The following is a 19,966-nucleotide window of genomic DNA, read 5'->3' as shown; positions in this document are numbered from 1 at the left end:
TGTAGACTTGGAGAACCCTGGCCAGCAAAGAAAACGGACTGACTAATGGCGTAAATCTGATTTTTACCTAATTATCAGCACTAATTATAAACACACAATAAAAAGGTGCCCTCACAACTTCAGCCCGTGATTGGGAGCTACGCACCGATAATGAACGGTGGCAGGGTTTTGTTGTGCGAGAAGAGGCTGCTCTCTGACAGAAACCGGGAGTGTTGTGTCTAAATGTGTCAAAACGCCTGAGAAAAAAAAAGAAGAAGAAGAAAAAAAAAAAGGAAAGTCAAAATGAAAAGCGCCTCAATGGCTCAAATCCTCAGGCTCGCTCGCACTTTCTCACACTTGACTCCGAACGCACTCCGAGGATTGAGAGCCACCTGTTTGACGAGTGACAGACACAACAGCTGCACCGCTGCCTGACCTTCAGCCAACACACACATGCACACACACACACACACACTGATTGTGTTGTTAAGCAAACTGCTGACACACAGACAACCACGCATCCATTTTCACTCTTCTCTCTCACTCCCACACACCAGCAATCAGATGAACGGTTATAAAGCCTCCACGGGTGTGAAAGTCTCTCTTGTAACACACACACATACACACAGACCTACACACACACCTCTAGGAAGATGTCCGTCTTGCAAGAAAGTGGTGTTGCGTCAGTTGATTCTCTTCAACTGGCAGTGATTTCCATAAGAAAACAGATAAGTGAAAGTGGTTTGTCCCATTCTTTTTCCATGTTTTTACACATTTATTGAACAAATAACAGAGTCAGATACATGTCAAAGTGTGTATGTGTGTGTGGAAGGTTACGCAGATGTCGTTACTGGCTGCTCGGAGCTCGGGCTGAGTCAGGAGGAGAGGGTGGAGCTGCTGCTTCTTCAAGTCTCGACATGTCAACCTGAGCAAAAAGAAAACAAAACAAGCCACATTAATGACTATGTTTATTATTTTTGTTACATCCCATCCCTAACCTCATTTCTGGTCTTTAATGTAAGTTTGGAAAGTAGGCCCTAAAAATAATATTTAAAAGCACATTTCCACAGAGATGTTGGAGGGACGTGGAGGCATCTATTTGTAGCGTGGGCGGCCGTGTTTTGAGCGCCAGCTGGAGGCAGACGGGTTGGGGTGGTGGGGGGCACCCACGCCTCGCTGCTTTCAGCGAGTTCTGTACAGAAACACACGCAGAGGGCGCACAAAATAACACAAACCTGTCATCTTTGCAGTATGAAATATTACAGTACAAACTAAATCTAAATACATCAGTCTTTAAAGCTGATAGGGCGACTGTACAGGACTGCATGAGCTGTAAAATTCAAACAGTTTACCTCCAAAGAAAGCGGTTTAGATAATCTGGCTCATGTCTGATTGACTCACTGCTTGTGTGTGTGTGTTTTTTTTCTTTTTGTCCAGTTGGACTTTGTAGATACAGTATATCCACACTCCCAGACTGACGCAATTATTTTGGAAGGACAGCACTTTAAGAGCAAAAACAAAACCCCAAACCCAAAGTGAAATGAGCTCTTTGATTTTTAGGACTTAAATTCCTCATGAAACTTTTGGTAACACTTCAGTTTACAGAACCCAAATCCCTTAGTGTACCTACTAATGTAAAATGTTACTAAACATTTTCTAAGTGTGTTGTTTGAATGACAACAGCGTTTCAAACTGCGTTATCACAGACAGACTCTGTAAACACGTGTCCAGATAAACGAGCGTCTTGTCGTTGTCCCCAGAAAGAATGAAAACATGTCGGTCAGGAGCTTATAATGTGTGTTTGTCCATATGTACTGAAAATACTGGCACGTACTGTAAATATCCTTTAGCTTCTCTGCTGATTAGTGGCGACGCTATGCTTACACGTGAGACAAAAAGGACGGGACGGCTGTCCTCTACACACATCATACACACACTCGACACAGCAAATGTTAGTGCGTCAGGTGGTATTATGGACCAGTGTCCTCTAAGACCATAAAACCAGTGTCCTGTAGCTCCGCATCCTAATCCTGTGCTTGTAAAACCACCACAAAGACGTGATCCAAATACACTCTGCTTTTAATGTTGGTCCAATTGTGACGTCCACACTTTTGTCTTTAATGAAATGCTTTTTCAATTCCCTGAAGAAGCAAATCTCTGTGAAAATAAAAAATGTAGGCCAGAGAGCACAGTATGTCATCAGTTGCCAAATCAAGTCTGTCTATTAATGAGTATGTCTTTTTTTTTTTCATTACGCAATCAGTGATGCACAGAGAATGCCAGAAAGGCTGCAGCAAAATATATTTCGCCTAGATGTCTCCATCCAAAATTAACTCGTAGCCTAGTTTGAATCTGAGCAATTCATGCTTCTCTTTCAGCGCTCAAAGTCGAACTTCTCAGACAGAGCGGATTCAGCTGCATCAATCCGAGCATACAACCTCTAGAACAAGAGCCTTGAACCTGGAGGGATTTAAAAATACTTCCTCCTTGGATCTTGAGTTAGCGTCTGCGTCTTTGAAGTCAAGCTTCAGAAAAGAGCAGTTCGTCCTTCATGAGGAGAACCAGACCTGTTTTTTTTTTTTCCTGAACGAATGCAGCCCACGCAGAGTCTCCTCTCACTTGTTTTTGCCAAAATACAAAAGCGATTTAAAAAAAAAAAAAGCGTTGAATCCTATCCTCTGGATTCTGATGTGATGGCTGCAGCCAGGGAGCTGCATGGGGCCCGGGCAGTAATTTAAACAAATATCCAGCGCTTAGACCAGACCACTGCCTCAAAACACTGTCAGTCTCAGTGCTTCAGCTTTGATGTCACTGGTGTTGGATGAGTGTGTGAGGTAAAAAAACAAAAAACAAAACTGAGACATTTGCTGTTCTTACCAGTTTCTCTGCTCGCTGCCTCAGTTTCCTCCAGACTGTGTGGTGAGCCTGCAGCGAGGAACACAACGTGACTAGCAGGCACATGCAGACGCAAAGATGAAGTGCTTTTTGCTGCACCATACACTGTTATTATACAGGACAAGCTCTGATACTGAGAGAACAATTAAAAGTCATACATAATCCATTCCATGGCAACTCCAGTTTCATTAATAGCGATGAAAGAAACCATTGGAGTTAAAGAAGCAAAATAAATTGACTTTTACTTGTCGCTAACTACAGTAAAGGTGCCAAAAGATCGCATTTTAAACTAATATTCATCTTTAAATTTGACTATTTACTTGCCACAAAAAACTTTTTAATCACTTCCTGTAAAATAGAAAGAAAGAAAGTCACAACTGAATTCAGAGGAAAGTTAAGATTTTAAAATACAGCTCACAAACTATCTCCCTGGAGGTTCTCATCCTAGATTGGTCGCAAACGCACAAAATAACGAAACAACTGAACACCGTATTCCACACTACCTGCAGCTGCAGAGGCAGGGAGAGGCCCTGTGCTCGACGGTGGAGGCCCCAAGGTCCCTGTCCCAGGTTGTGGAGGGCCGTCACCTCGTACTGGGAGCACAGGCCCGTCCTGGCCACCAGGGGGCCTGCACTCAGCAGCACATGGTCACCACATCTGTGAAAACAATTTTAAAGATTATGGGAGGTATTTAAAATATATGTCCTCCTTTACATACAGATAATTTGACACGAAACTGACACTGGAAACATGTAGGCAGAAATGAAGGCACGTGCATGAAGAGTCACCTGTAAAGCATCACTGTGCCTTTGGGGTTTTGTGCAGCTTTCTGTTCCACTTCTTCCTGTTTACACCTGGGAAAGAGAGAGAGAGAGAGAAAAAAATTCAACAACAATAATCATCGTGTTTCTGAGCAAACTGGAGGGAGGGGCGGTGCAGGAAACAAAGAAACATAAGGAAAAGGAGGCAAAAGACAAACGGAGGTGAGGAAAAAGTGCAGCAGTGAAAGGAGCTGGGAGTCTGTCTACCTGCTGTGTGAGAAGACCTCCAACGCCACAGAGGGCATCACCTCCAGAGGTTCCCAGGCCAGGTCCTGGTGGATGAGCTGCTGGGCCTGTCGAGTCAAAGACCGCAATGATTCCTGGAGGGGAAAATTAATTAATTTATTTTTAATTCATCATCATCATGTTGCTTTCCAAACAAAACTCACTGGCACTCACAAAGGATCAGGTACAGTCACAGATAAATGACTTCTGTTATCCAAGAGACAAAGCAATAAATAAAAGCTCTGAATCATTCCTCCCCTGCAACTGCTGGCGACAACTAAACAGCTCACTTTAAAGCCAATAACAAGACTTGAATAAATCACCAGCTGTCTCACACATTTACCGTAAATGTGATATGCTTTAAACACAAAGCAAGACTCTAACGCGCTCCATCACATAACTAAAGATAGCATTAAGCAGAGTTTAAAGGAGGAAGTGAGCAGAACAGTCCGTTTCAAACAAAGTTTTAACTGACTGACATTATGCGTTATCTGTGATGGGCACAACCGCCTTTCAAGTCTTCAGTAGGTCAGAATTTTACACTAAAAGATGGATTTTGGGTGCAATGTTACTTTAACTGTGTTTGCTGACCTCTAGTGGTTACAGCAAGGAATTGCCGTGCATTTGACCGTACAAACACATCACAACACACACCTCAGAGGGGGTCCATGAGTCCAGCCGAGGGTCGAGGACCACATCACAGCAGAAAGCCCCTGAGGTGACTGCAGGAAAACACACAAAACCAGTAAACTAAAGAATACCCATGAATAATTAAGTTTAATAAGCCTAAATCATTATTTTTATGCATAAATGTGACAATACTGCTCATTTTGTTCTGAGCCTTTCAGTTATGTCTCAAAAAGTTGGCGTATGGTGTCAAGCACCATGCAGGACCCTCACGGATTTACTAAATCTCTGCTGGCTGTACAAGGTTAATCCGGAGACATAAAGAGAAGCTCTCATACCTGGCACCTCTGGGGTGTTCAGCAGCTCCACACTAAAGTCGTCCTTGAACGCCGTCTCCAGCACCTGGCCGAGCAAGGCGGTGCAGGAACGCCAATAGGCCTGGGGGGGGGGGGGGGGGGGGGGGGGGGGGGGGGGGGGGGGGTTATAATGTCTTATTTTCCTCATGACTTTTCCAGACTTTCAATATCCTTGTTTTCATTACCACAAAAATGCAATTCCTTCCTAGTTAGCTGATGTTTCTGGCTCCCATTTTTAAACCAATCTGAATACTGGCTGCAAAGATACATCTTTTTACTATTCAATGCTTAAGACCTCATTCTGCGCAAAAATGAACTCTAAAATTCTTCCAAAGCAAATATGACATCTAGAAGCATGAGTTCAAGGAGGCAGACAGAAAAGCAAAGCAAGCAAATTGGGAATTTCACACAAAAAAGACCAGAACTTACTGGATTTGGTTAACTTTACTAGCCTTAGCTTCATATTGGCTTTAGCAAAAATTGATTATACATTTTTATGCAAAAGAACTGTGAATTCATCCCATCATTTACATCAGACATACACAATAGTCTTACTAAAGCTGGGCCTAACCTAAAATGGAAATAAAAAAAAAAACAAACAAACTATGTAATACATCAAAATCCTACATCACAAAGAAAATGCAGGAGATGCTCAACATCCCAAGCATACTGACATCCTATTAACTAACATGGTTTTTGTTGTAAGAGTACCTGGTTGACCAGTGTTGGGTCACTGTCTTTAAAGGTGAGCAGAGTGAGTGAACACGAGTGTGTGAGAGGCTGGTGGAAAGGCCACGGTTCCCCATCCACCAGGGCCATTGCCGAGTTGGTCACATGATACTCTGTGAGGTCTGAGGGAAACAAAAGGACTTTATTTGAGTACAAAATAAGTATTTACTTAGTGAGAAAAACATTTAGTAAATTGCATCCCAACAGAGACAAACTTCCTCCCTTCCACTCACGTCTGGCACAGCTCAATGGAGTGGACATTCCTCTGTTCATGGCGAGCAGGGTGCCATCCAAGCCTGGGCCGTGCATGGTGACCTCGATCTTCTCAATGCGAGGGTACAGAGCTCTCTGCCTGGCTTGCTCTCGGGAGAAGACGGCGTTGCGCTGGCTGCGGACCTCGACGAGAGGTGGTCGCACTGCAGCTGCTGCAGATGCAAAGCCTGGAGATGGAAAAGGATGGATGGATGTATTTGAAGAGAAAAGAGGACTGAGGGAGAAACGAGATGAACTAAAACATCGTTAAACCTGGCTAATGTCATAGTGGCACCACTCTGAGTTCGTATGAAGTCTTCTGTTTAACTCTAATGGTGTCTCAACTTAGAGGGCTCGAGATCACAACAGATGTCAAAAGCCTGATTTTTGACTTTTTATTTTGTGTGTGTATGTGTTCGAAGGTGGGGTTTTGAGAGACACAGCGACCAAGCAAGTTACTGGGGTGCATTATGGGAAGTGTAGGCATTAGTGTTTATGGAGATTGAACCATATTACACAAATTCAGGATACGTAATAGCTTTATAATACGCGGCAGCATATAGACTGCATTCACACAGGTTTACAGTAATGGCAAGCTGTAAACGAGGAGATTTTAGGGTATTTACATCCTGGTTTTGCTACCTTTCGAGACATGATGCTCAAAGCCACTCTAGATTAATATATTGTCATATTTAAGGTGTAAGGTTAACTGAAATTACCGCAAAGTATTAAAGGTAACTTTCTCTGTGGCATTTCGGACTAAAGAGCTGACATGATATAAGACATTTAATATATAAGTATTTAAATATGCCAGGAGACTGACAAGTGTAGTTAATAAAGCTAATGATGACACCCTTCCATTTCCTTCCACTGGAATAGCTATTAGTCACTGAAACTTTGAAGAAAGCCTTCACTAATGTTGCTAATTATATAGTCCCCACTACCTCGGGTCAAAATGTATGCCATGAAAAAAAGTTCTTTGTGCAGATTCAACTGCAATATGAAGCTACAAGCGGTCATTTCAACCTAGGTAGCTAACATGCTAACGCTATATGGTTAAATTTAGCTAACAGTTACTCACGGCGCTGGAGAGCTTGAGACACGGTCCTGGTCGCCATTGTGAAGACTATTACTACAGCTACTTTAAAAAAACAATATAAATTAGATGCAGACAGAGGAACAAATAAGTATCGTTACTTATGCCTCTGCTTGAAGGACGCCATGCCTGTAAACTGTACAACGAATAATGACGTCCGGATAGGAACAGAAGTGAGGCGCTCGAAAGGTCCGTGTGATCGAGAGGACAAAGCGTTGTTCCCATTTCTGACAGCAGGTGTCACAAACGGGAAAAAAGCCTTCCAATTCAATATCAGCACCATTTCATCAAGACGCTCCCTAACAACATAATATATCTCTATATAACACTTTTTTGATACTTTTATAAGCACTTGTACCAAAGATTTGATACTCATGGCATCTCTCTATAATTTACTTCTAAATTATCTCTGTCCCAGTCTCCTAAGTGTTGAAAGATTGTTGCCCTTATGACTGGATGGAACCCAAAATTACGAGTTTGGCTCTAAAGACTCACAAGTCCCCAAATTCATCCTCTAATGGACTCTAATGGCATTCAGAATTTGACAAATGCTTGTTGGATTTCTTAGGACCAGAATCAGCAGGAAGCACTGGCACTCACAGCAGCAGCAGGAGAAGCGGGAGCAGCAGGATGCCGGTACAGGGAACGCAGCCGCAAGACCAAAACATCATAAATCATCTCGGCACTGGTCAAGATGGAGCCAGATTACTGCTAAATAGCAAAGCTGAAAGGCTGTTTTCGCCATGAGTGCAAACTGTATGACCTCTGGAGGGGAAATTAAAAGGAAAGATGCAACTTCAAAGTTGTAAATGACACTCGGGAGGAACTGCTTTCACAAATTTTCTATTAAACGGAATGATCAACAATCGCCAATAAACACACGTGACACATTTGTGCATAAAGATTTATTTTTTGTTGAAAATATGTGTTTCTGACATGAACCACTAACATATCTGACGTGAATTAAGATAAATGAACTATACACTGACACTGATGTACACTTCATACTTCACATAACAAGGCATTTGTATCATCTGTAAGGTGTAAAGACAAGTGTACGTACATCGTAATGACTGATTGATCAGCTGATTGATTGATACTGTCTCTTTGGGTGAGGTTGATTGTACTCAATGCCAGTGTGACAGTACAACTTCATGCACACATCGTCCACAGTATGTCAATATTTGGGATCTTCTGAGTGAATTTCCCCGAAGGTGCGGTTTCCTTTTTAAACATTCGTTCATCTATTCATTCATATGTAGTTAGGCAGGCCTGCTGTCAAATTACCTTCCAGTATGACTTCTTCACAGTGGTGTTACTTGACATCCATTCAGATACTTGGTGATTGGTCTTGCACCGTCAGAAAGTCCCGAAAGTGCAAAAAGAAAAACACAAGCAGAAGAAAAGAGGACCAAACAAACTGCTGAGCACACTGCCATCCCTGTTTGGGCGTATGGCTGGTTTCCCAAAATACTCTACCACTATGATTCTCTGTGTTGATGGCTTTTAAGAAGGTTTTGGCACCGTGCTGCCTTTGGGAAACCCCCCCAAAATCTGCCTCTGTTAATCAGAAGGGCTGTGGTTAATGTGGGAGGTCAAGTGTTATTTTTTTTTTCTTTCAAGGGAAAATCCACCCTGTGTCCGAGAAGCGATGAAATTAAAATTTACCTTAAACTGCTTCGTCTACTTCTGCATCAGTTAGTGATTTCCTACATTTCACAGAATGCCTCTTGACCACAGCACAGACCTAAACTGCTAAAAACAAAAAGCAGGCAGAAAGAGTGGATTTTGCCTTAAAACCCCTCCATCTTCAACCTATCTAACATGAATACATTTGCATTCGACTTTAAAATCGCCCTCCCATCTGTCGCGCCTCCAGCAGGCCGATCGGCTGCTACTGTATGCTGCAGGTGGGGCAGCAGGTCTCTCTCCGGTCTGGCAGAGGGCAGAAGTCCATCTGCCTCACTATCTCAGCGAAAAGCTCATCCACCATGGTCTTGCTCTTGGCCGACGTCTCCATGAAAGGGCAGCCCCAGTCCTCGGCCAGCGCCTGGCCCTCACTGGGGGACACTTCTCTCTCATCCTCAAGGTCCACCTTGTTACCCACCAGCACCACCGGCACCTGCTGATACCTAGAGACGGGAGAGGAAAGCAACATCAGAAGAGTGTATTGTATGAAATTCGTTTCTCTCCTGCTGGGGTGTGTTTTGTTCCAGACTGAGACTACAGCAACTTCCTGATACCTATGGGAAAGAAAGCAGAGGGGAAAGACTAAACTCAGTGTGTGTGGGGGTGTGCATGTGTGTGTGACTGAGTGTGTGCATTGTTGGCCTACATATTGCATTTGTTAGATGCCGAAACAATAAGGGTTTTGAGCAACGCACAATGGAACTAGGAGGGATAAACACAGCTACATTCAGTCCCCACCTCCCCAGGAGGCCTCCATCACACACCAGGCATCTAATATCAGAGGGCGGTCCCATTAGAAAACTGTCATCACGCAAAAATAACTGCCTGTTTTGAACACAGTGGAGCTCTGTTTGTTCCTGGATACATTATACATGCGTTAGCAAGGCGTGCAAGCTGTACACTTGATGGCTTCCAATTCTTGTTTAAAATCGTTAGCTCTCCACTCTGCATCACCTCCATCATGCACTAAGCATGTCTTAACGGATCAAAAGCTTTCTCCCACAGCGTGTGGCTGAAGATCCCAGTCCTCTTCCATCTGAGCCATCAATACGAGGAAACCAGGCTGGGGAGAGTAATGGTACAGGTTATTGAATAATTGAATAAAGCTAATGTGCTGCTCTCACACGGGGGCGACGAGCATTGACCTCGTACCTTAGAAACAACTGTTTTCTACTTAATATTTAGCTTTAGCCCTTGTGTGTCCCTTCATTCACGACTCCAGAGTTTTCTGGCAAAATAAAGGCCTGATGTACAGTATGGACGTATTTTAGGGAAGGAACACACAGATTTAAATTAAGTGTCATTTCACTCAAGGTACAAAAAAAAAAAAAATACCTACCACAATTTAATACCAACATGAGTGCTTGTTCCTTTCCCTTTTGAATGCAAAGTTATTATACAAGATCAGTTTTTCAAAGGTAGAAACTAAAACAATGCAGAGAAAGTCGGTTTTATAGGACAGTGCTCTGAGATAAGAATATTTTATGATCCTCTAAGCAAGATAGATATGGCTGCATTTTTTGATTTTTTTTGAAGACAGATTAACTGAATTAAAAATTGATTTGGCATCATGAAAGAAAACTCAAGTGTATTGATATTTTCTTACAGCTCAGTGCAGGTTCATAGCGTCTTTCAGCTCAAAGTTTTGGTTGTATGACAAGCAACTTTAATGTTTTGGTTCATTCTAGTCACCTTCATTGCCTTTTTGACCACAACAGCCGCAAAACAGTTTAGCAGCATGAAACATCTACAAGACCCAAATGGCAGACAGACAAAATTAGCGACAAAGCTGAAGACTAGCTAGTGAAGATAGAGCACTTAGCAGCTAAAGAACCACATATGTTTTGTCAAGAGTCAGTGGAGACCAAAAACAAGTGAAAAGAGAGTGAATGATGAACCGAAACTTGACTCCAAATCAATGTTAATATTGCTCAGGGTATGCTTGATGTGTAAAGAGACATTATCAACTTATCAATAGTATGGTATGCTGCCCCCATGTGGTGAAAAAGTTATTGCACACTTAATGCTACACCACATATTGATATTTTGGACAGAACTTTGTGGCAGTTGTTGTCTCATAAACATGTATGCTAAGCTTTTTACAATACAAAGACAGTTACTTTGTTCAAGACCAAGATATTTCATTTCAGTTAGACGCCCTTCATGCTTTCTCTGGTTAAATAACTACAGAATGTCAATTACAGAGGGTATATATTCTCACAACAGGTAATGGCACAGTCCGCCTAATAGCCTCCACCATCAGTCATCCCTAAGTGCATTCCGAGCCCGTCTTATTGATCTGCTGGTGCTATTGAGAAATGGGCTCTTATCTCCAAATTGGTGGCCTGCTGCCATGATGCTCAGCTGGGAGAAGAGCTGAGGCGTGGAAAAGAGCTGGCAAACGTTTCACTGAGCTGAAGAGGGCCAGGACGCTGAGGGAAATTACTGCATGGAGCAGGGTGGAGGAATGAGCGTGGAGAGGTGGAGGACACTTGCCGGACCTGCTGAAGTGTCCTTGAGTTAGACACCGAGATCCTACAAGTGTCAAAGGCTGCTGCTCTCCAGGCGAGCTTGACCTCTGACATCCCAGAGGAACTCATACGAGTCAGAACGCTCCCCAAAAAGCAGGGAATGTGGGAAATTATTACGAATATTATCAGCAATTTCTTCCTAATTGGTCGACAAACATGCTTCAGGGCTGTCAAGCAGAGAAAACTCGCTGAGAAATGCCAAAAGACCTCCCCGCAGCTTGACATTTACCCCCACTGCCACTGCAACGTACAACACACACACACACACACACACACAGATACAAGGAGCAGCTGACCTCAGCAGGACGAGCATCTCGCATGGCCTGTGTGTTTGGAAAGCTGGATTCTAGAGGGTGTGAAGTGTGAACAAGGAGAGCACCATGCCGACAAATGCAATCTGACAGCATTGCAGGAGGAACTCTATATATAACTACAAAGACACAGGGAGAGCCGGCTTCGTCTCCAGTGTGGGGTGGGGTTGGTGGGGAGTTTAGTATTGAGATTATTTGTTGCAGCATCAAACTACCGCTCCCTCCTCGCCAGATGAAGAGAAACTGAAACTGCTCAACACAGCACAAACAAAAGTTGCCCCACGGCTGATATCATGTATTATTGAAGAAGACGTCAGTCAGTGTTTGGAGTTAAACATTACAGTTTTGCCAGCTGGTGTACCCAGTATCCCAGAACTATTTCTAAGTACAGTACAGCTCCTGACTATATGCTGTCTTATCTCATGACTGAACTACTTTTTTCTTTTACATTTCTCACACTCTTTTGTATAGGAAGTAAAATATGTTTTGCAGAGGCTCTTCCAGCTGTCAGTGTGTGCTTTGATTTCTATGTGATGGGACTTTTCATACTTTTTACTGAACTGCTGTACCCCTATGTTCAGACTTTCGCCTACAAAACACGTAATGAGCTTGTTTGAGTTGCTGGTTAAGAAAGCAGATGCGATCAAGGATAAAAAAATAAGTGTGTGTAAGTTGACTTTTGACTCTCTCTGCCTCTGCTTTGTGTTTTGCTTTGCACGAAGGCGGTGCTGAGCTCCTCCACACAGTAAAATGGAGACGGCACGATCAATCGATCAAACACCTGTTGGAACGAGAAGACCACAAACTTCGGCCACTCTGCCTGGCTCAAGTTTGCCTGATGCCCATCTTAATCCACATCCGGTTCGTTTTACACAGCCACGCTTTATGCTAAAGTGCTGAAAGTGAACTTGTCTTATCGTCCACAGCTGAAGAACGTCCATTATGTGCAAGTGGTTTGAAGTGCAGATTAAGACGGTCAGTCAGTGCAACCCAAGACGGGAAACAAAGCAACTCTTTTCCATCACCTAAAAAGCCACCATCCAGGAGACCACACCGTTATTTTAATAAGCTACCTGGCAGGTTAACTTGTATTCCTTGCACTCACACTCACTCATATTTTAAACCTAGTCATATCTGCAGTCATCAGTCTTCTGTCATCATCAGGACTCTTCACACTCTTTATTATATATTATCTCTCATTATATAACATGATGAATTTACTTAAAATTGTAGCTTTAAGTACATGATGCTAATAATATAAGCACAAATGCAGAATTATATTTCCACTGGAGTACTGCCACTTTTACTGAAGCAAATGATATGAATGCTTCTTCCAACACTGACAAAAAAAAAACTTTAAATTTAATCCCCCAAAATGATCTGTATTACCTCATTTTTCCACACATCGACTTTTGAATGGATTCAAATGGAGATGAGAACAAAGTGTTCTCATCTGTCTGAATATACAGCAGGAGAAAATAACAAAGATGGTTAACGTCTTCTTGGTCCGGCACAAGAGCTGGCAAACATGCGTTATGGGAATTTTCAGCACAGTTGGAATTTGTTTGAATGAAACTATGAATCACAGCACAGCTTCTTGTTTTCATAATGCAGCAGGAGAGAAGTGGCATTGGATTGCAGGTGGTTGACAGCTTATGAAATTATAGATATGGATTTTAGAATCTGAGTTGATTTATGATTTATTTGAGAAAAATACTTGAACAATGGCTGCTGCGCTGTACTCAAGTTTTTTGAAGCCGTCATCTGTACGTCCATTTGTGGTTGAAATTCTGCATCCTCATTAATGGATGTGGACTCTTGAACGACTTTTGCTCACATGCATTTGATCTTTAGAGCACATAAAAACTAGTTACTGCCATGTGCCTCTGCAGGGTGTTATTCCAACTGTTGGGGAAAATAAGGCAAACACACAAACCCACCTCACAGAGAGAATAACATAAAAAAAACAAAAACATGGAGTCTACATTTTCCACTTAACCTCAGGGTACAAAAGCCTTATTTAGGCTACCTGCTGAGCTAAATAGCTACAGTGACTTCACTTACCCGTTTTCACAAGCCTCACAGCCCCACAAACACACACACACACACACAAGTAACAAAAGAACAGTCAGGCATCTCCAACGTGAAGCCCTCCAACCCTGCAGCCGCCTCTTTGCTCTCTGCATCTGCTCTTAATTAGCAGTTGGAGGAGCTACAGTGTGTGTGACAGCCAGCCCCGAAAGCACGCATCTGCTTTGTATGACCAGACAGAAGAATCACAGAACCTATAGTGGCTGTTTTCTCCCAAAGGGTGTTACTGCTGGAGAACGCCGCTTCTATAGCTGATGTTTCTGTAACGCTTTGGCATCTCTGGCTACATGAAGAAGAACGTAAGGAAACAAAACAACATAACCACAAACATTCCTGTGATAAACAGACAAAGAGAGGGCCTGCACAGCAGATGGGCTATTTTTTATGATGAAACCCCAAGCCTCATTTCTATCTTTAATGGTGCAGCCCAGCTCCTCTGCATAATCTTATTTCTTTTACAGCAGATGCAAAGACAGCACAGTATGGGAGTTAACACACACGTCTTCATTAGTTTTATTATTCCCGCTTGCAGTTAAATGAATACAAGAATTCAAACGTGGGTTTGGTGCATAACAGTCCCAAATAGAAGTGTGAGGAAACATATGTTAATAATATTCCAAACCCGCTCTTCTAGTGTGTGTTGAAGCATTTTCATTTGACGTGTGAGCTTTAGTGGCTAGCAGCTGCTAGGCCGCTGGGGTTTACTCGTGAACAAAGTATGGTTACTTTCAATGTTTTGCACCGATTTCATTATCCTGAGAGCCTGGCAAACTTAACTGCATTTCCCTATTAGCTGAAAAAACTAGACTTAAGGTTAAGGATAACGGTTCAAAGCTATATTGACTACAGTACAGTTACAGTACAGTTGTGCAGCTTCCTGTTGCCAAAATACACACTGATTTTGTCAAACGTTCCCTTGGGATCTGGAATCACAATCCATCTCTGCTTTTGAGTGCTTTAGTAAAGGGTACAAATGATAACCATCTAAATGTGGGAAATCCCAGATATGGACCTTTACGCATATGAATCCTGATGGTTGCTAGAAGACGACAACGCTTTTAAGTTGAGACCAACTGTCCGAGTGTATATGAGATGGGGCTGTAATGATGCACATGTGCGTTTTCACATACTTGAAGGTTGCCCGGAAAGTCATTTCTGAATGTGATAAATGGCAGAGAATGGTGAAAAACACTTATCCAAGCATAGTGCGGTTCTTCACACAGTCTGACACTCCAACAATAAGCACTTTACTGGTGGTTCTCCTTAAGTCACATTTTAAACTGCGCCGAGGTTAGGAAGTTGCTTTGTACCTACACCAAAGTCACCCCCTGGGATACGCAGTTTTGGTCTCTCCACCCTATTCCCACTCAGCTGAGCGTGATGCTCACCTCCTGCTATTAGACACAGCATCAGTGCAGCGTGAAAACGCAGCTCGAGTGCTTTGAAGGCTCTTCCTCCTCCTGGGCAGGCAGAACAATAAATCTCTACATGCATGCAAGGAGATTATTAGATTGCGAGGAGGGCTACACCCAGATGTTGTTTTCACTGATAGCAACTGACATGGGGCTTATTTGGTTAGTCCGTGAGGAGTTGAAGTCTACAGAAGGTAAAGTATGTCAGGGATGGTCCAATCAAAAGCACAACACGTCATCATGGCAGAAGGTCTAATGCAGACTTCTGGGAACATTCATTCTGCTTGGGTAGCTGCAGTTCCATAATAATTTGCACTCACAGTATAGTTAGTTAGGCAAAAGTGCTAATTTCTATGGTAAATACATTGTTTGGGTGGGAGCTAAGTGGGGAATAATGCTAATCATGTTGGAGGAATAATTTGGAAACTATTATTTACTTTCTTGCCAAGAGTCAGCTGAGAGAAACGACGCCACTCTCATGTCTGTAAGAGAAACTGTGGAGCTAGCAGCTGGTTAGCTTAGCTTTGCATGAACTGGGAAACACCTGGCTAGCTTCATTGTTTCCACGCTAAGAGACAATCAGGAACGTAAAGCCCTTGTGAAAAAGGGAATTTGTCATTTTTTAACAAACGTCACGTATTAACGCTACGCTAAGCTAGCTCCCATTAAATATTCACAGCACAGAGTGGTGTCATTTCTCTCAGCTGACTCTAAGTGTATTTCCCAAGTTGTCAAACTATTACTCCAAGTGCATTTCCTGCTCCTCGCTGCACCTCCTCATGCATGTAAGTCATGACGATGAAGAAGTGCTGAAGTGCAGAAATAATGACCACGGCTTACAGCACCTGTGCCCCGCAGAGCAGCAACATACAGGACCTCACTTCTTTCCCATGCTTCCCCCACCTAGATCCCTGCATAAGCATTCTGACTTATATGACACCTTAATGGAGGCCTGATGTCTTCTTGGCTTCCAAGCCAACACAGCCCCATTAAGTTCTGGTGAGTGGGCATGTACTATATCTCAGTGTGGTGCCTGTTGCTGCTGCTGGCTCAGCGAGAAGTTTGGGAGGAGGAAAGCTGATCTCCTGGAGGCACTTAATGAAGACCAGGAGCTGATTGTGTTGCTTGTTTTATTAAAGATGGACACCCAGTGGGTGTGTGAATGTTTATATGACCAGCTGAGCCTAACCTTATTATCCTTCAATAAACTGTTACATGTGTCAGCTGTCATTTTTGTGTGATTATGCTGTATTGCAAAAGTGACTAATGAATACATCTGTTCCGTCATTCAGAGTGTGTTTTAGCCGAGCAAGCTTCTTAAGCACAAATTTGAGTTGACGTTTGATTAGTAATTAATTATGTGCTAATTTTATACAAACTAAACAATCCAATGATAAATGGAGCAAAGAATCATTAGCTGCAGGTCAAATAATAAACTCCACCTCCACCAAATATAACAGTAAAATTCTCCTTATACGTTAATCCATGCCCAATAACAATCTAATGATATAATATATAATACATCGAGTATAGTAGGCCTTTCACAGTCACAGGGGGCATTTTCCTGAATTACCTTTGATACTCCCTGATTACACTTGCATACAATTGCAAATATTTTTTTTGTGCCATTGCATGCTCAGAAATGAGAGACAAATATAATGCAATAAAAACCGCTCCTTCTAATTTTCCAGAGGGAAACTTCACATACATTCGAATACAGTCCAAAACACTGTGCATATATAGGATAGGAAGTTAATAATTTGGAGTTTTGCACATACAGTAAGAATGTCGACTTCAAACTCAGTGTGAAACAAAAGAATGAAATATTTATAGATATACACTTGAGGACAGCGGTGGCTGGTGCAGTGTATGCTGCATTGGGTGGCGGCTGGGTACAGGCAGCACAGCACAGCTTTATCCACCGTTATATTTTTCATCTGAAAGGAGTTCCCTCATGCGCCCGTCAGCTGTGACGCTCTTCTGCTTCCACTCGGCCTGTGACGTCTTTGCCACGAGAGCATTCAGTTCACTCCAGGGTTGGAGGTTGAAAGCACTGCACCAAACCACAGTGTGCAGGTTAAATTATAAATCATTATTACACGAACGCAGCTGGTTCAATGACGGTGCCATGGAATCATTCAGAAATGTCACTTTTCAGTGCTGTTTAAGTGACAAACAGCTGAAAATTGGACAAAAGAAGATACTGAAGGGAGTATCGCAGCAAGTGAGGTTAAAAAAAAAAGAAACAAATAATGAAACAATTAGACATTAAACATCCATCATAGTTGCAAACATACAGACGGACTTCTAACCACAGCTGCTGTCAGAAAAAAACGGTGCTAGTCCTGGGAGATTTCGATGTCCTGGACTTGCCGCGCATCACCAACCCAAAGCGTCGATACTTGACGACCTTGGAATGAAACTAAACAATCTCTCTCGAGAACTGTTCCACCTTTAACACAATTCAAATGGCATGTTCACACCGGCGACAAAGTGCATTTTCAATTCGCATTACTTGTGCAAGGAGCCAGAATACCTTACTGTGTATTAGCCATAAGCTAGAGAGCATCAGCAGGCCACAATCTCCAGAGCCAAGACCAAAACATCACTGAGTGAAAGCAAAATCTATTATCAAAACTGTCAAAACAGTATCGGGATTTCTAAACCAAATACCCTTTAGCCACTTTTGACAGTAGTGTGACTTCATCGTATTTGTCCCGCTGGCGTCTTGACGTGGCACCAAACCTATCAGACGTAATGTATTCAAGCTCTCACTAACCAAAAACCAGCTTGCAGTCTGTAGTCTGTCCATGTCATTAAACAAATGAAGGTAGTCTCTACGCCAAAAAACACCACTATGTCACATCCAGAAGAAAAGATCCCAGTTTTTCTTCCACTCTCCCTCTCCCGGCTACGAGATGAGCTCAGTGGATTTGTTGAGTAATGGACTGAACTGATCAAAGCCATGCAGAGTTAGTCATGTGTAAGAGACAGAGAATATCAGACCCAGTGAGAGTTCAGCGGGTTGATGTATGACAGGTGAGCCGCAGCTGGGCTCTTATGAAGAACATATGAGTCGGTCGCCTTCTCACGGAGCAGAGAGGAAGAGGAGCGAGCTGAGAGGATTCAAGTTTGAGATGACGCCTGAGCTGAATTGCAAAGAAAAAAGAAATTAGTGGTTCTTCAAGTGTGGGTCACGGATATACATTTTGGGGCCTGTAGGAGGCTCCGGGGGGGGGAGGATTTCACTACAGGTCAAACAGGGAATGTCAAGGAATGATGACTGAATTAATTAATGGTAATTCTAACTTTCCCTTACACCAACACAATCAACTTTTGCGGCCATTTTGCTCCAGGATGTGACTATTTAAGGGGCCTAAATCATTATTAACAACCTTTTGCCTATTGCAGGACAATATATTTATAAAAGGTGATTAATATAATAAAGTGGACAGTGTCTCACCGTTTGACCCTGATGATCTGGTCTCTCATGGGTTTGATGTCCTGAAAACTTTGCTGGTTGACCAGACTGTAGACCAGAATGAAGCCTTGTCCGTTCCTGATGTAAAGGTCCCTCATTGAGGCGAACTGCTCGGTGCCGGCCGTGTCAAGGATCTCCAGCACAGACGGAGAGGAGTCCACCTCGATCTCCTTCCTGTAAAAATCTTCAATGGTCGGGTCGTACTTCTCTATGAATGTCCCGGTGACAAACTGGACGGTCAGCGCGGACTTCCCCACCCCGCCGCTGCCGAGCACCACTACCTTATACTCCCGCATAGCGCGCCTGTGGAGTTAAATCCGGCATGCAGAGAATAAAGTCTAAAGCAGCGGATTAAAGAAACGCATTGCCTGTACTCACACTACACAGCCATGACACAGTAACAGCCCACGGTAAATGAGATGCTCTCGCAGTTACAGGCGGGTAAATTGACAAGAAGCTGGAGCATTTAGCCCTGAGATGCACAGCCAAAAGCCTCTACTGAAATATTCCCACGCTATCTTGCAGGGACACCATTCCAGATGCATCCATAATGCAATAAGGCGTCGGTGTGGTAAAAATAAGATTGGCTATTATTAGAAACAACGAGACGGCACATTTTTTTTTTATGTGCCGACAAAACAGACGGCTAACACCACATTTCACTGCACAGTCGGATGCAGTCGAGTTAAAGTCAAAGAGCCTATTTATCCTAAGGAAGACTACAGTGCTGGGAATCCACGCCTCTACAGTCGGTGCATCCACTGGATGTTGCCACTTCCTGGAAATATGGGGGGTGATTAGTGCCACAAAGAGAAACAGTGGAGGGATGTTTGCGGCATGTCTGCCCGTTAAGAGGCAACTGTATCCAGTGGAAATGAAACCAAATTCAAGTGTGTTACTAAAGTATGTTTTTTTTTAGTAAGCTGACAAAGGCTAGCTTACAACAGTACGGAGGCCATGTGAGCTAAATGCATTTCAACTTAAGAAAACATATCAGAATAAACAAAACAAAATTACAACACACACAGAATTAAAAAAAAAGGAAAAAAAAAAGAATTGCTGTGCGTTTTGTAATGTGTTTGCTTGAACTTGCAGCATGTTTTCTCACATCCCACAAATGTAACATCAACTAACTTTTGGTCACAAACTTTTGGTCCATTAGATGAAGGGAGTAACTCCAGACAAATCTCAGATGGATTTTCTGAATGTGCACACTGGCAAAAAAGCTCCCATATAAAGTTTATATCCAGTGCTCTTGACCATGTCTGGGTCAGGCTAATTTTTATCAGATGTAATATTGTAATGTTATTACATCATAATCAGATGCCTTCTCTTGAATAACTAGATGTCACTTCATTTGTCACAGCAATGTCTCTTTTCCAGAAACTACTACCACTTACTCAAGATGATCCACAGACCCTGTTGTGAGCAATTTCATTTAGGAACTATTTTCGTTCTGTTGAAACTATAT

At 42.7% G+C, this 19,966-nt stretch overlaps 2 protein-coding genes across 2 annotated transcripts; both read right to left on the bottom strand.

Annotated features, from left to right (window-relative positions):
- Positions 1 to 738: 738 nt before the first annotated feature.
- Positions 739 to 7,153, bottom strand: mrpl39 (mitochondrial ribosomal protein L39). The gene is made up of 10 exons (XM_046382273.1): positions 6,966 to 7,153; positions 5,866 to 6,072; positions 5,615 to 5,754; positions 4,886 to 4,985; positions 4,575 to 4,642; positions 3,903 to 4,015; positions 3,663 to 3,728; positions 3,378 to 3,531; positions 2,857 to 2,904; positions 739 to 904 (listed from the first exon to the last, which is right to left on the bottom strand). Exons 1-10 carry the CDS (start codon positions 7,000 to 7,002, stop codon positions 827 to 829), a joined length of 1,011 nt encoding a protein of 336 aa, XP_046238229.1. The 5' UTR covers positions 7,003 to 7,153; the 3' UTR covers positions 739 to 826.
- Positions 7,154 to 7,870: 717 nt separating this feature from the next.
- Positions 7,871 to 19,449, bottom strand: LOC124055428 (ras-related protein Rap-2a-like). Its single transcript, XM_046382280.1, has 2 exons — positions 18,478 to 19,449; positions 7,871 to 9,112 (listed from the first exon to the last, which is right to left on the bottom strand). The coding sequence occupies exons 1-2, from the start codon at positions 18,789 to 18,791 to the stop codon at positions 8,875 to 8,877; spliced, it is 552 nt and encodes a 183-aa protein (XP_046238236.1). The 5' UTR covers positions 18,792 to 19,449; the 3' UTR covers positions 7,871 to 8,874.
- Positions 19,450 to 19,966: the final 517 nt, after the last annotated feature.

The sequence above is a fragment of the Scatophagus argus genome, chromosome 24 (genome assembly GCF_020382885.2).
Source record: "Scatophagus argus isolate fScaArg1 chromosome 24, fScaArg1.pri, whole genome shotgun sequence".
Classification (NCBI taxonomy): Eukaryota; Metazoa; Chordata; class Actinopteri; family Scatophagidae; genus Scatophagus; species Scatophagus argus.
This window is presented reverse-complemented; position numbering and strand designations above follow the sequence as displayed.